Source organism: Diceros bicornis, chromosome X (assembly GCF_020826845.1).
Source record: "Diceros bicornis minor isolate mBicDic1 chromosome X, mDicBic1.mat.cur, whole genome shotgun sequence".
Lineage (NCBI taxonomy): Eukaryota > Metazoa > Chordata > Mammalia > Perissodactyla > Rhinocerotidae > Diceros > Diceros bicornis.
In genome coordinates, this window is record NC_080781.1 from 109,845,387 (window position 1) to 109,862,682 (window position 17,296).

At 43.2% G+C, this 17,296-nt stretch overlaps 1 protein-coding gene across 1 annotated transcript; it reads left to right on the forward strand.

Moving 5' to 3' along the window:
• The first annotated feature begins 7,970 nt into the window (after positions 1–7,970).
• Positions 7,971–16,035, forward strand: PGRMC1 (progesterone receptor membrane component 1). The gene is made up of 3 exons (XM_058536591.1): positions 7,971–8,372; positions 11,828–11,983; positions 14,715–16,035. The coding sequence occupies exons 1-3, from the start codon at positions 8,045–8,047 to the stop codon at positions 14,816–14,818; spliced, it is 588 nt and encodes a 195-aa protein (XP_058392574.1). The 5' UTR covers positions 7,971–8,044; the 3' UTR covers positions 14,819–16,035.
• The last annotated feature ends 1,261 nt before the right edge of the window (positions 16,036–17,296 follow it).

A 17,296-nucleotide genomic window follows, 5' to 3' on the forward strand; every position in this document is an offset into this window, starting at 1 on the left:
CAGCCTGTGTCTTTATCTCTCCAGTCCAGACCTCTGTCCTGAGCCTCAAGCACAAATATCTAACTGAACACATTACTGGATATCTCCACCAGCATGTTCCTTATGCCTGCGCTTTTCAAACATGAAGGCGCATGTGACTCATGTGGGGGTCTTGTTAAAATGGAGATTCTAATTCAGTAGGTCTGGGAGACTGCCCAAGACTGTGCATTTCTAACAAGCTTCCAGCTGATGCCAGTGCTGCTAGTGCATGAAGCACACTTCAAGACACAACCGCCATCTGAATACAAGGTCCTTTCTGCAAGTTTGCTCTGCCGCCTGTATACCTCCTCTTGGAGGATGATATACCATCTACCCACTCATCCAAGCACGGGTTTGGGGCATAGATTGGATGCAGAGAGAATGGGAGAAGTTGAGGAGGAATCCTAAGCCCTGTACCATCCAACTCCTTGACATATATCATATTCATCCCTGTATTTACGTCCTCACTATCACAACCTTGATTTACGGTAAGGCTCCTCACTGGCGTGCCTGCTCCGGTATCCACCCCTCCAATGCATCCTCAGTGCTCCTATCAGCACGATACTTCTAAAAAACAAAATGACCTCATGTAAAGCCTGGGCTCTGGATCCAGACTTCTGGGTTTAAATCCCAGCTCTGCCTCATACTAAATGTGTGACTTTGGGCAAGTAACTTAACCTCTCTGTGTATCAGTTTCCTCATCTATAAAAAGAGGATGATAATAGAACCTAATTCATTGTGAGAGATAAATGAGGCAATATGTGCAAAGTGTTTGTAACACTCAATTAATACACATGTTAGCTGTGATGTTGGCCATGTCACTCCTAGCTTCAGGGTAGTTGGAGTGTTGAGGGTAAGGAGGAAATAGAAAGATAAAGCTGGACAGGTAGGCTGAGGCCAGATCATGAAAGGTTAGAGCCTTAGGTTGGGTTCCCTGGGAAAACAGACTCTGTGATGGAGGTTAGTACATTGGAAGTTTATTGGGGAGTGCTCTTGGGTTCTACACCTGAAGGGTGAGGCAAGGAAGCAGGCTAGGGCAGAGAGAGAAGTTGAGCTGCAATGTAGTCACAGCACACCCTCAGTCAAGCCCACAAGGAGCTCTGAGGCTGGGATGGCCCCACAGAGTCTGCCCCACAGACCACCTGCCTCACAGTGTTTTATGAAGAGTACCTGAGTTAGCTAACCACTGAAAAGAAATGATAATTATGTGATGTGATAGAGGGGCTAATTATTGCTACAATGGCAACTATATTACAATATATAAATGTATCAAATTAACATGTACACCTTAAATTTATGCGAAGTTATATGCCAAATATATTTCAATAAAAAAAAGAGTACATGTGTTATTCCATCCAAAGGGTTTGGAACATTGCCTGGCACATAAGTGATCAAGCAATGTTGTTATTAGTACCATGATTCGATTCCAACTCCCAGCAACCCTGTGTACAGCAGAGAGGACCCCTGCCTGGCCTTTTCATGCCATCCTCTCACCTTCCGGGGCTGTATCAGACAATGCTCCACTGCTATTCATAGGGTTTTCATGGCCAATTTTTTTGGAAGTCCGTGGCCAGGTCCTTCTTCCTAGTCTGTCTAAGTCTGGAAGCTCCACTGAAACCTGCCCACCATGGGTGACCCTGCTGGTATTTGAAATACCAATGGCATAACTTTCAGCATGACAGCAACACGCAGCTGCCAGTGTATGACAACCAACAGACAGACGAGTGGTGTGGTTTCCTGACCACCAGGGCTCGCTCAAACAATGTTAGCTATTACTAAAGATGCAGATTCTCAGGCTTTACCTTAGACCTACTGGATCAGAATCTTTAGGGGTTGATCCCAGGAATAGACATTTTAATAAGTACCCTCCCCCCTCCCCAGATTATTCTGATCCTCACTAAAGTTTGAGAACCACTAGTTTCCCTAGAAAACTCATCGCTTCTTTGTCCACCTGGTGAACATTTTTAAGACTCAGCTCAAATGTCACCTGTATGAACCCTTCTAGATCAGACCTCCCATCCCTCCTTTGCCTACCTCCCCCTTACCATGGGCAGACCACGATCACAGCATCTATAACCTTTTGGCTTTCTGTCTCCCCTTACTAAGCAGTGAGATCCTGCCTTGCTAGCATCTACCACAGAGCCTAGCACAGAGTAGGAGCTCAAGAGAGGATGGTCAGGTGGATGTAGATGGGCAGGCCCCTTTTGAGTCTCTTTAAAATCTCAGCACCAAATGCTGCCTACTCTAGTCTCTGAAATGGAAAATGTGGAATCCATACACTTCTATTATTTAAGACATAGTTGGAAATTTTGGAGTTTTGTTTTTTATCCTTTAAAAGTTTGAACTTTGTATTGCTTTTCACAATAATAAAAGTAATTTATGCTCACTGCATAAAAAAGAAAGCAAAAATTACCCATAATCTCACAACCCAGAGATAACTGTTAGTAACTTTTATGTATACTTCCTTCACATTTTTTCTGTGCATACCTATTTAACATAATGAGATTCTGTATTCAAATCAGTTCAAGTCCATGAATATTTATTGAGCACCTACTATATGCCAGCCAGTGTTCTAAGAACAGGGGATACAGCAGTGAGGGAAATAGACAAAATCTCTGTTCTCATGTAGCTTATATTCAAGTTGGAGGAGATAACCAAAAAAGTGAGTAAATGACATTGTATATTAGGAAGCAGGAACTGTGATGGGGAAAAACAAAGCTGAGAAGGGGGACGAAGAGTGGGGGAGGGTGTTTCAAGATTTGGAAGCAGTGAAGGAATGATCCATGAGGATATCCGGGAAGAGCATTCCAGCAAAAGGAATCATAAGTACAGAGGCCCTGGGCTGGAAATATGCCTGGTTTTCGAGGGCCAGCAAGAAGGCCACTATGGCTGGGGTAGAGTGACCAGGGAAGGAAGTGGGAATTGAGGTCCTAAGGTGCTAAAGATAAGGGTAGGGTGGGGCAGTGCAAATCCTGTAGGGCCTTGTAGGCTCCTATAAGGACACTGGGCTTTTACTCCAGGTGAGGTGGGGAGCATCTTTGGATACTTAGATGGTTTCCAGTTTTTTGCTACCATATATCGTGCTTTGTGATTTTTCTATACAAATCTCTGTTCACATCTCTGAGTACTTCTCTAGGAAAAATTTCTAGAAGTTAAATTCCTTAGTCACAGGCTACAAATAATTTGAGAATCTTGTTGCATATTGCTGAAAGGGCTTTCTAGAAAGCCTTACAATAAAAGCCCTATCCACTTACAATATAATTTAATTCAACAAATACTTACTGAGTGCCTACTATGTGGCAGACATGGTCTAGGGGCTTGAAATACATCAGTGAATGAAACGAATCTTTCATTCTAGCAATTTCACTCTTGCCAGTATTGTGGCAGAGTGCTTGTCTTGCTGTGTGCTTGCCAACACGAAGTGTTTCCATTCTTAAAAAGCTTCAAGAAACAAAAGGCAAAAAAGAACGCTCCAGTAATTTGAATGATGAAAAATGGTACATTGTTATTATGTCCCTTTGGATTTATTTGATTACTAGCGAGGTTGAATTGCTTCCCACACATTTTCTAGCTAATCAGCCAATTGTCCTATTTTTCTTTAAAAGCTCTTTAAAACCTTTGAAAATAATTTAAAGGAGGCAGGAAGTTTGGAAACATTAAAAGACAATATATATGTTGGGAAATACAGTAAGTAGTCCACAGGTCAAGTACATAGGCTTTAGAAATTGATTTGAGAGCCAGCCCTGATGGCTTAGGGGTTAAACTTTGGTGCTCACCACTCTGGCTGCCTGGGTTCATTTCCCAGTCCTGGAACCATCCCACCCGTCTGTCAGTTGCCATGCTGTGGTGGCAGCTCACGTAGAAGAACTAGAAGGACCTACAACTATGATACACAACCATGCACTGGGGCTTTGGGGAGGAAAAGCAAAGATGAAGATTGGCAACAGATGTTAGCTCAGGGTGACTCTTTCCCAGCAAAAGAAAGAAAGAAATTGATTTGAAGCCAAACAGTGGATATAATGCAACTCTCATTTTCTGGAGAGGGCTTTTTAGTCAGGAGCACATTTCTTATTTCTAGAGAACTTGAGAACTGCCCTTCTGGACAAGACCTTTCCACCAAGTATTGTGACATGAACCAGAATGGTGGGAGGCTTTTCTTCAATAATCTCAACATTCCAGTGCTACCTAAGAGCCCAGTTTATTTAACATCAAATCTGGTTTGAAAGCATTTATATTTTCAAGCTGTATCACTTCTTGAGGTTTTTTTTTTTTTTTTTTTTGCAGGGAAAGATTTGCCCCGAGCTAACATCTGTTGCCAATCTTCCTCTTTTTTTTTCTTCTCCCCAAAGCCCCAGTAAATGGTTGTATATCCTAGTTGTAAGTTCTTCTATGTGAGCCGCCACAAAAGCATGGCAACTGACAGATGGGTGGTGTGGTTCCACGACCGGGAAACAAACCCAGGCCACCAAAGTGGTGAGGGCACTGAACTTTAACCACTAGGCCATCAGGGCTGGCTCTTGAGGTTTTAAATTGCACAAATTTCCTACCCTCTGTGTGAAGCAGGACTTCCTTTAATCCATTACCCCTCCAAGGTACTGTACTCCAAGGGAGTACAGATGTGTAACAGGAAGGACACTGGACTGTGATAACAGAAAAATTATAAATCCCCCCAGCCCTCCATAAAAACATTTCCCCCACTTTTTAAAACTGAGATATGTGACATATAGCATTGTGTAAGTTGAGGGTGAACAACATATTGATTTGATACATTTATATTGCATTATGATAGCCATTGTTGTGTTAACTAACACCTGTGTTGCATCACACAATTATCATTTCTTCTAGTGGTGGGAACAATTAAGATCTGGTCTCTTAATAAGGTTAATATTTATAACACAGTTTTGTTGTCTATAATCACTATACCATGCATTAGATCTCCAGGACTTATTTATCTACGGGTTGGAAGTATATACCCTTAGACAACATCTCTCTCATTTCCCCACCCCTCAGCCCCTGGTAACCACCACTTCACTCTCTAGTTTTTCAAGTTCAGGGTTTTTTTTTTAGATTCCACATATAAGAAATATCATACAGTATTTGTCTTTCTCTTTCTGACATTTACCTTACTTATAATAGTGGTTAACTTTGAGGAGAGAGAATCAGGGGTGACGAGAGGGCATTTAATTTACCTTTTGTATCTTTCCATAGTTTGAATTTTATAACCTTAAACAAATATGACTTTTAAAACGTTCCAACAGAGGTTATCTGGGTGGGAGCTAATGGCTTGTTATTATTTTTCACTGTATCTCTCTTTATTAGAAAAAAATTGATGAATCATTTATTATTTTAAAATTTCCCCAGTTTTGTAAAGCAAAAATCTATGTGTGTGTGTGCGTTTCACGTCTGCAAGAATATCAAGCAAACTGCTAATGTGTGGGCCCTATTTAAAAACTGCTTGGGGTGCTGGGAGAGGGAGAAATGAGTTTCATTTTTTTACTTTATATACTTACATATTGTTTAAGTTCAGTATGATGAACATGTCATGTATTACCACTCTACATTTTTTCAGACAAGAAATAATAAACCATTTTTTTCCCTGAGGCTAAAAGCGAGATGTGCTTATTGTGGAAAATGTAGGAAAGGATAAAGAAAAAACTAGCAATCATAACAGTCAACATTTTAGCATGCTTCCTTGCACGCATTTTTTTTCACATAGTTGAGTTCATACACTGTATAGTTCTGTATCCTGTTTTTCTCTCAAGACTAAAACATAAGCATTTTCCTATGTCATGATAATGTCTGAATGGCTGCATCATACACCATTTTATGGCTTTGTCACAATTCAAGTGGAATAATTAGCTATTTCTGAAAGTTGAACATTTATGTTGTTTCCAGTTTTTCCACATTACAAATGATTCTCTGATGAGCAACTTAGTCATGAAATTTTTGTTTGCATTTCTAAGAGTTTCCTTGGGATAGATTCCTAGAGGTGGAATGACTGGACCAAAGAGTAGATTTCTAAAAGTGGGATTAATGGATAGAAAATATTTTTATGGACCACAAAAGGTTATACCAAGTTCTACTCCCCCCAAGAGTGTACAAGAGTCTCACCCCTCGCTTGCCAGCATTGTATATCATCCTTTTTTTCCTTTTATCTTTCCTATAGGAAAGTGGTAGGCCCCAGTGGTCTCTCCATTTTTCATTGAGAGCGAGACTGAACAGTTTTCATATGCTTATTCACCATTGGTATCACCTTTTCTGTGAACTACCTATTTCTATTTTTGCCCATTTATTGACTAGAATTGTACAGATTTTCTTATCAGTCAAAACGAGCTCTTAAAAGATATTAACACTTTGTCATATTAATTGCAAATGAAAATATTTTTTCACAAGTTTTTGGTTTTTAAAAATGTCTTGACCATACACATTTTTTTAAAGATAATTAGATTCTAACTACAGCCAAGTGCCCTCAGTTTGAGCCTGTTTCCCCTTGATTAAATTGAAGAGGTTTGACAAAGGATCTGGAAGGGCCATTTCAGCTAATCCTAAATTTAGATCTGTGAAAAAAAAATGTGTGGGCCCGATTTAAAGTTTGTTCAGCTCATACGCACTTTTAAATGATTTAAGAAGATGGGGTTGGGGGCAGGGATGGAAGCAGTTTGTGCCAGAAATTTTTAGAATTCTGAAGTAAGAAGCCAATTCTCTCGAGTCTCCTGCATGTTGGGAGGGGGAGTATATTATGCGCAAGCGAACAGAACTCTTGATGGAAAAGTACTGCTCTGGGCTGCAGATGTGTGCATGGCTTGGTTTTAATTATTTTTTCTCCTTCTCTCTGTCCTTGCTTCCGCTCCCCTCCCTTGCCACAATAAAGAGGGCGGCCAGATTAGGACTCTAAAGGGTATAGACAGCCGTTCCTCGGTCAGCACATCAAAGCCCAGATGAAATACCTAGGAGAGGAAAGGAGCAAATCTAGGATCCTTCCAAACTCCTGCCTTCGTCTGGGCTCTGGCACAGGGTTATTGTGACTGCCAAGGGTAGCTCGATAGACTTCAAATAGAAGAATGCTGCCAAAGAAACTTTGGTTATTATTCTGAGGCAAAAAAAAAAAAAAAAAAAGCACAGCAGAACGTTGCTTGCTGATGCCTTGGGACTGAGCAAATCAGTGATTGCAAAAGGGTTTAGTTTTCCGAGTATGAACCCAAAGTAAATCGGGCGATCCGATCTGTTTCCCCAGATATGGGGAGGGTTGTCAGACGGGGGCCTGTGCACTGACTGTAGCTATCCCGGGAGTATCTGCCCCACAGTATCTGGGGATTAGAGAAGGGTGGTCAAGGAGAGCGAATGGGGGTTTCCAAGGTGAAAATGGGTAGTCTGGGTCTCTAAGGTGGAAAAAGGAGCTCGAGGAGTGAGTTTCCTGTCTCCTAAGACAGCCTCGTGGTCCCGAAGGATGGCCAGGAAAAGAGGAGGCTTCGGAATGGAAGGCGGGGGAGAAGTCTGAAGAGAAATGGAGTCGGTGTTTGGCGCGCATCAGGTGGCGGAGGGGGCCTCAGACAGTGCCCGGCAAAGCCAAGGCTCTCGGAGCGGGTCGGTGTGCGGGGAGCAAGCGCGGGTGAGGAGGAAGGCCGCGCGCTGCGTTGCTGTTAGCCAAAGGATGGCGTGAGCATGGCGTGAGGTGGGGGCGGGGGCCTCGCAGGTAGAGCTGAGGAGCTGACTCCGCTCTCGCGGCGGCGGCGGAGGCGGGACCCGGGGGGGGGGGGAGGGGAGCCACGATCCCGAAGCAAGTTGGGGGGCCTGAGGTGGGCGAGGCGGGACTGAGCACCGCCGGGCGCATGGGCGGCTTCAGAGGAGGCGGGGCTGGGAGGCCCCGCCCACTTAGGCCCCGCCTCTGTCCCGCCTGGCCCCGCCTCCGCCCCTGGCTAGTCCCTTGTCCGCCGAGCCCTGCGCGCCACTAGCTCGCTGAGAGGGAGGAGAAAGCAGTTAGTTCCGGAGCCCTCCCGAGCGCGGCCCAACCTTTGCTTCAGAGATCATGGCTGCCGAGGATGTGGCGGCGACAGGCGCCGACCCGAGCGAGCTGGAGGGCGGCGGGTTGCTGCACGAGATTTTCACATCGCCGCTCAACCTGCTGCTGCTCGGCCTCTGCATCTTTCTGCTCTACAAGATAGTGCGCGGGGACCAGCCAGCGGCCGGTGGCGACAGCGACGACGACGAGCCGCCCCCTCTGCCCCGCCTTAAGCGGCGCGATTTCACCCCTGCGGAGCTGCGGCGCTTCGACGGCGTCCAGGACCCGCGCATACTCATGGCCATCAACGGCAAGGTGTTCGACGTGACCAAAGGCCGCAAGTTCTACGGGCCCGGTAAGGCGGCCGGCCAGCGGGGCGCCGAGACAAAAGAGGGGGCGCCCGCGCGGGGCTGGATCTGGGAGAGGCGAGGGGGGATCGGGGCGCCCCCGAGGGGAAGAATGGCGGCGAGCCAGGGAGGGCGGGCAGGCGGCGAGCCAGGCGGTCGTGGCAGGGCGGCTCCCCGGGTGGGCAAGGGGCACAGGGCGCTCTAGAAGGGCTGCGGGCCAGTGGGGAACGCAGATTCCCGGCCCGCGCCGCCAGCGCCGGGATGGGGGGTGGTGGAAGAGGGCTGAAGCGCTTAAGCCGCGGGTGGGTGGGTGAGATCGCTAGGCTGGAAGCGGGGTGGGCACAGCAGAGCACAGTATTATGGGAGTTTCGAAGGTATCGGGTTTGGGGGTTCCTGGAAGGAGGAGGAGGTGGTATCGGGCTGGAGAAAGGAAATGAAGGTGTCTCGAGGGAGGGCAGGAGGAGGCAGGGCCAGCCTTGGAGAAGACGAGAAGGCCGATGACGCCAAGAGTAGCCATGGTGGAATGTGAGGGTGTGGGAGAAAGAAAGCAGAGTTGGGATTAGCAGCAGGTAGAAGCATTTTGCGTGGTGGTGAGTGAGGGATGTATGTGTGCGTATTCGGTGTATGTGGCTTGTCAGGCGTGTGTGTGTGTGTGCGTGCGCGCGCGTGCGCTTGGAATGTGGCATGTGTCAGGTATGTGTGTGGCATGTGTTTGGTATGTGTGTGTGCGTGCTGTGTGTGCCAGACGGGGAAAAGCTGGAAGGTGAACAGGGGAGGTTCCATGAGGGGAAGGGAGCTTATTGAGGGAGGAATGAAGGCTGAATGTAGCGGACAATGGGAATGTGACAAGATGAGAAGGTAATACGTATTTTAGTCTATAGCAGGAGAGAAAGGACTAGAAGGCAAAAAAAAAAATTAAAAATGGAGGGAGGGATAAGTGGGAGGATCCTGAGAAACAAAAGGGGTAGGGCTATGGAGGCTGCTGGGTGTGGGGATTTCAGGAAAAGCCAACCAGAGGGGAAATGAGGGGTGGATGACTGCTGAGCTGTTGGAGGGGGCAGGCTTGAAGTGGCCTGGGAGATGAGGCTTTTCCAAGCCTGGTTGCAGATCAGAATCACCTGATGCGCTTAAGGAAAAATACAGATTCCAGGCCTAATCACCATAACCAGGGAAGAGTCTCTGTGGGGGAGGTCCAGGAATATGCATTTTAACAGGCTCCTCCAGGCGAATTTGAGAAGCGGCCAGGTTTGGAAAGTCCTGCTTTCTAGAATATTTGGAGAGGAGGAGGAAGAGATTTTAGCTTCTCCAATATGGACTCCTCTAAAACAGGGAGCTCAGGGAGTGTGTCCACATCGATGGTGCCCTCTCCCCGCTGGTCTGGAGAGAGGGACGAGTATATAGAAGGCAGCAATCTGGTCATCCTCACTCCTACTTTGTTTTGCTCTCCCAGTCCAACTAATCAAAATCAGATATGTGAAGGTTCTTAAGGAACTCTCCCACTTAGTAGTTTTTCCTTGTGGACGATTTAGAAGACCTACTTTCTGTAGGCATGTAACTGTCAAAATAATTTGAAAACCACACCTATATTATTTGTCACTTATAGTGGCACACCTAGAGGCATTATCAATAAACATATTCATGTAAATACCTGTTATTAGTGAGCTACACCATAAAGTAGTCAAAACATGTGCATGGGCCACCATCATATGATTGTAGTTTGCAGAGTCATTGAGAGGAATGTAAGCCTGTGCACAGAGCACAAAACTAGGGGTCAGGCAACCTGGATTCTAGTCTGGTTGGATCACTGACCTGCTGTGTACCTGGTGCAAAGCATTGTTCTCTCTGGGCCTTAACTGTTCCTCTGAAAAATGATAAGGATGGCCCTTTGTGAGATCTCTAAGTCTCTACCCTGCACTGTCATCCAGTGAGCCCATGAATATGTGACATCATATGTAAATGATACTTCATGTTATAAGGGATTCCTAAAAATTATTCATTCACGTGCCTATTATTCTATGCATGGCACTTTTTTAGGTGCCGGGAAGATAGCAGTGAACAGACAGGCACAAATCTCTGGTCATGGAGCTTACGTTCTAGTGAATATACATTCTGGTGAATAATATATATTCTCCAAAGACTTAATGCTCCCCTCAGACTATGTTTAAGTATTCTCTGACCATAATTTCTGAAATGGTGAAGTCCAAACCAGTATAAGTGGCCTATTTTCAAGTACTAGATGCTACCATTTCCATTAGCGGTGTACATTTGTGAAAACTGTGAAAGTTTTTTTTTGCCTTCTTTAGTGGAAATGGTAGCATGTAATGATGATCAAAAACAACCGTTATTCTTTGGAATCTTATTTGCATTTAAAGATTGATCATCAATTTTGCCTAATTTGTAAAAAAAAAAAAAAAAATCCTAGTGGATTGAGGTTTCAGGTGACCAGGCCATACCCTATTGAAACTTGATCCATTCTCATACTTGGCCTAGTGGTTACCTACAAACTTTTTAATGTAAGGGTTACTACTCAGTCTACCTTTGGGGAAACAACACATTGTTTAAAGTACACTGGATTCTTTTCGTTTACTTGTGCGATATTTAAACATGTCTAAACATCCACTTTAAGTACCTACAAAACGATTCACCTCTCAGACAAAAGTTCAGTATAATAGTATATATAATAGCATTCTAATGTTTTATAGAATTATTTTGGGGTATTGATTCAGCCTTCTTTTCCATGAAAGTTTTAGTATTTTCACAGTCTTCTCTTCAAACCCACCAAAAACAGTGACAGCTGATCTCTCTGGTATCTCTTTGTTATTGACAGTGAAGATTATGTAACATGTGGATAGATTTCTGAACCACTGATACTCTTATAAAATGATTTCTTCTGCAGAGGCCACATGTTTAATCTTTAATACAGTGTCACAACCAAAGATCTTGATAAGATACTTTCGACTCATCAAAACACATCAGAATACATTTATAAAGAAATGTTTTCATTTACTAAAGCCTTAGTGTTTATTATCTTAAGAAAACATAACTTTCACTGGTGTAGCTTAACTGCCTAGAACAGAGCCAGGCTCCAGGTTCAATGTCCTAAAGTTGAATTCTGATCCATGAATTCAGTATTATTATCCTGGATCATTCCCTACCACTTCCCCAGGAGATAATCATTTATGACTTTTTTATTAGCTATTTGAAAATCACAGGAAATGGATGATAATGTTTAACATTTTGATTTAGTTTGAGTTATTTAAAAGTTTAATGACAACAGGTCTTTCAGTGTCCACTACATAAAGATCAAAGTATCATCATCACTTATGGTTTCTGAATAGAATTTGATATTCAAAAAGGGGGCTTTGTTTGTGGGTGGGTAAAGAAGCCATTTTCTCTGTATTAACCACAGAGAAATGGACTGTCTAATAAAGAATCGGTCTTTGGTTTTGTTTTGTTTTTAAAGAGGGGCCGTATGGGGTCTTTGCCGGAAGAGATGCATCCAGGGGCCTTGCCACGTTCTGCCTGGATAAGGAAGCGCTGAAGGACGAGTACGATGACCTTTCTGACCTCACTCCTGCCCAGCAGGAGACCCTGAGTGACTGGGACTCTCAGTTCACTTGTAAGCGTTTTTTAAATTGTGCCTGGGTCAAATTTCTACCAGTAACGGGATTCAGGGCAGTACAATAGTTATTACCAGCCTGAAAGCAGCCTGAAACTGGGGAGCATTCTGATAGGCTCCTGAATCTTGGACGGATCAAGTTCATGGCTAGAAGTAATTGCAGCAGTGCTGAGTCACTTGCTGTGATTGCATACCAATTTTTAGCTAGTTCTCTGTGGAAACTTGGGTCTCTGTTTTTTTAAATTTTTGAGAGGTTTGCATAGATTCCACACTAGGATTTGGTGCATGGTGTGTAGAGGAAAGGAGAGTGGCCATCTTGGCTACAGAAACAGGGGTTTTCATAAGCCCTCACTTGTAGAGCTTGCCGTTTAAAAGCAGCCCACATTTCTGTTGAAGAATGGGAGACTTGTATTCTACAAAACAGCTTCTCTTTGAATCTAATTGAGCCTAACTATAGGCCTCATCTACAAATGATGCTTATAATCTGCCCAGCAACAATGGTGTCTGCATTTTTAAAAAGAAAGGAAAAAGGAGACACTTGTTTCCTGGCTTATGCTATGGGCCGAGGTCTTTGAGGGAAAGTAAGGATGGGGGTTAAGTTCAATTTTGAGAATTGAGGAATTGGCTTTTGTCAAACCTAAGTGTTTATCACTTTAGCAACATTTCACTGCTAAGAATGTGAATAATAATCTTTCCCAGCTTTGAAACAGTTTATAAAGACCATGACCATCTCTTTGAGGAAGACTTTTCTTTAAAATATAGTTTTCTATTTGTTGTTCTCTATAATCAGTTCAATATTACTGGCTCCTTTGGCTAAATCCAACCATTTTGTTTGAAAATAATGCTGACTTAGAGAAAGTTCTGGGTTAATAATTAGCCTGATACGGCTCTACCTTTAGAGTTTGGATCCCAAGCAGTCTAAGTATAGCTTTCATGTCTAGAGGCAAGTCTTTGTACTTTGAAAACATAATTCAACTATCTAACATAGTCCTTCATTTTTTGCATCCTAAGCATGCCTTTGTAACAATAGATTCTTCTATATGAAACCAATGAGTTGTGATTTATAACTAACAGACCTCTATTTTCTAGGGCTTGCCTTCATCAATAGGGTAAAAGTGTGATTCTCCCCCCCCCCCCCCGTTAAACTAGGCCTAGCCCCAAATACTTTTGTGACACTTCCACTACACTCAAAGCTGGTGTGGATTCCCCTTAAGGCAGGTTTCTCAGGCGCCACCCAGCTTTTGTCTCTCGCAGTCCCAGGCACCCTAGGGACCTTTGTAATATGTTCACATAGGGAAGTTCCGATTGTTCCTGATGATCATTTCACACAAAAGCAGCTCTGGTTACCTGGTTCAACAGGTTGATTACTCCTCCAATTCCTACCCATATTCAGAAAGAGGAGAGGAGGCCCTCTTGGCCTTGGACACTGAGATGATTAACTCTGCATGAGTTTGGCCGCAACTATGCAGCCATTGTGGTGGTGGTTGCTGACTCCCTCCCTTCTCAAGTCTTTTGCATCTGGTTTGCACTCTTAAATCTGTTTTCTTCAACACCTCCAGTGCTCTCCTGTCTCCTTTATCACTTCCTTTAACTACATAGAGCTTTTCCCCTATGTTGAGGGAAAATTCTGCCTCCCGATACCCTCTCCATCCACTAGACTTATCACTCCTTCCCTTCGCTGTCAAACAACTAATAAGTGGATGTCCCTAATCACTGCTTCATTTCCTCTCTCTACCTCCTTACTCCCTACAGTATGGTTTCTATCCCTACAATTCAATTGAACTTTCTTTCTCAAAGATTTCCAGCGACCTGCTTCTTGCCAATACTAACTTCACTTCTCCAGTCCTTGTTGTAAGTCTCCTGTCGTGTGCCCCCCTCCATAGTGGCTTCCTCTCCAGAGTCCCCATTTCGGCCCATGGAATCTCCAGTTTTCACTTCATTAACTCATGTTTCCAGTTTTCCTCTAAAGCATCTCATATCCTTCCCTTTCCATTCCCATGGAAACCCCCCCTACTCCTGGCTCTTGTTCCTTCACATGTGAATCTAATGGCTAGCCTCCTGGTCACCCTGTTCCTGGTCTCACCATACTATAACCTGCCCTATACACCACAATGATACCATTGTTGCCAAAGCACAATTTTACCGTGTCATTCCTTTGTCATAAACTTCAGTGCCCTTTGTCACCTATAGGATAAGTCCAAATTCCTCAGGCTGGCTTTTCACATCCTTCATATTTCCCCACACTGCTTAGCAAACCTTACTCCTACTCTACTCCTGCCAACGTGGTCTCTTTATTGCTCCCCAGATACATTCAGTCTCACCTGCATGCCTTTGTATGTGGTATTTTCATTTCCTGGAAATCCCTCCTTCCCCAAATCCTTCTAAACATTTTCCAAAGCATATTCTTCCTCCATGAATTGTTCTGCAACCCTTCTAACTCAGAATGAGCCCTTGCTCTTCTAAACACTCTTACACGCAAACACAACTCATTTTGACATTACCTGGCACACTCATTGTCAGACATCGCTACCCATTTTATATTTCTGTCTTCTGAACAAAACTCTTAATTCCTTGTTGGCAAGGACTGTGGTACAAACCACCTTTGTATCCTTCAAGAAGCCCAGAAAACACATTGCTGTGTAGATTGTAGGCCTCTAATAAATGCTTTAAAATGAAATGTGATTTTCTAGAGAGCATGAGAATGACTATTTGTTTTCTTCTCTATCTCCAGTCAAGTATCATCATGTGGGCAAACTGCTGAAGGAGGGGGAGGAGCCCACCGTGTACTCAGACGAGGAAGAACCAAAAGATGAGAATGCTCGGAAAAATGATTAAAGCATTCAGTGGAAGCATATCTATTTTTGTATTTTGCAGAATCATTTGTAACATTCCAGTCTGTCTTTAAAACATGGTGATTTCAATATTTAGAGAAGTTTTGAACTTGCTGTAAATTTTTTTAATTAACATCACTAGTGACACTGATGAAATTAACTTCTGTCTTAGAATGAATGCATGATATGTTTGTGTGTCACTGATCCAGAAAGTGAACTGCAGTGCTGTAATACAAATATTATTACTGTTCTTGTTTTATCTGTAGTTAGTACAGGCTGAATTTAAATTTGTTTTTCCTGAGAGACAGGTAAGACTTGGGTATTTCCCCCAAACACGTAGAAATGTTAAATGTGCAAAGTCCTTCAAGCGCCAAGAACAAAGGATCAACTTTTAGTCATGATGTTCTATAAAGACAGCCAATCCCTTATCTCTCAATTGACTTAACTGCATGATTTCTATTTTATCTACCTCTAAAGCAAATCTGCAGTGTTCCCAAGGTTTTGGTATTGATTACAGAGAGCTGGCCAGGAACAAAATGACATCTCAAAGCTGGGCTCAGTTGGAGGAAATATATTTACTGTGTTTCTAGACATCATCATGTCCTCTTCCTCCTTTGCACACTCAGACGCCCTCACTAACACGGTCATCTACAATGAGGATTAAAACAGGACCTGAACATTCAAAAGAAAGCTTTGGAAAAAATCAGCTTGCTTGCCTAAAAACCTAAATACATGAAGATTGTAGGACTATCTTCCCAGTCCCCATGTTCACTGTGGGGCAACAGTTATTTTACGCAATTTGACGTGAGAGAGGGGCATGCAGAACAGGAACAGGTGTTTGCGCTCCTAAGAGCCTTCACACCCAGCCCTGAAGAATGAGGAAACTACACATCAGTAGCCAAGTGGTTTTTAAAGTATATTCATAAGGAAAAATGATTCTCCTGTTGTTACAAAACTATAGCCACTGCAAGAGTAGTAGTCAAGTGTCTAGGTCTTTGATATTGGTCTTTTGGTTAACAATAAACTTAGCTTAAGTAGACTGTACAGTTGTATGAATTTGTAAAAGTATTATATGAACAACTAGTGAGGTTTCAAACTCTTGTGATTGTAGTTGAATAGTCATTGTGTTTTCTTGTGAACTGTGTTTAATGGGTTTACCTCAAATCAGAAAACAAAATGAAGTGCTTTGGTCAGTTAATAAAATGGTTTTACCCAGTATAATGTGGTGTTTTTTTTTTTTAACCTTAATCTAAAGAACCAGATTAATCACTTTACTTTAGCTTAATACTCAGAGTTTGACTTTTGAGTGATTTTTTTTTGGATTCCAAAAGAAACAAGGGGCAAAACTTCATAGAGGCCTCACACCACAAACCAAATACCAGCTTGTCTTGTTAAGAAATAGTGAAATGATGGCCAGCCGGGTGGCGTAGTGGTTAAGTTCACACGCTCTGCTTCAGTGGCCCCAGGGTTCTCAGGTTTGGATCCTGGGTGAGGACCTACACACCACTTATCAAGCCATGCTGTGGCAGGTGTCCCACATCTAAAGTAGAGGAAGATGGGCACACATGTTAGCCCAAGGCCAATCTTCATCAGCAAAAAGCAGAGGATTGGCAACAGATGTTAGCTCAGGGCTAATCTTCCTCACCAAAAAAAGAAATAGTGAAATGAATTGATTTTTTGTGACTTGTCAAATTCTGCCTCTTTAAGTCAGAACTTGCTAAACTCTCAAAGGCAGACCTCTGCCTTGAGGTCTATAGCAAGGTTATTGAGGGGTAACTTTACTGAAGGCGTTGGTACCAAGTGCCAAGGCAGAGTTTTGTTGTTAGTGTTTTAATGTGTCATCTGATCAAGAAAGTATTCAGGAATCCTTATAGTAGCAAAGTTAATTCACCTCATGTCAAAAGAAGGATATCAGATTTGCATATGCGGTTGGTTGTATAAGCACAGACAACCTATTACTCTATTAGTATTTTGCCATTTTAATGTTAAAATTGGCAGAGTTTTCTTACAAGGGATGTACTCCCTGAACCAAAGAGGGCTCACAGCTTTCCATTTTTTATGTTATCAAACCATATTGCCTGTTTTCGTTGTTTTTAAATGTGCCCTTTTCCTCTACTAGGTTTCATTCAACAAATAATTTGAATTGCCTATTGTGCCAAGCAAGCCTGGTACACCATATGCTTTGAGGAAGGGAGGGGAGAGAGAAGTTGGGTCACCTTTGCAGCCTGAAATCTCATTTAGATGTGAAGATTAGGCTATTGCTTCTACAAAGTTAAACAGGTTTGTCTGATGCCAAGAGAAAAACATCAAGAGCCTGGTGAAAGCTTCAACCCCAAATAGCCTGATTCCTCTCCATTCAGAACTAAATCAACATTGTGTTGATTACATGTAAAGGGATATTACTATACGACAGGACTTTGACCTAAACACTTCTCAAATCCAGCTAGCATATTCGTAAGCCGTATTATGAAAAAGGCGCCAT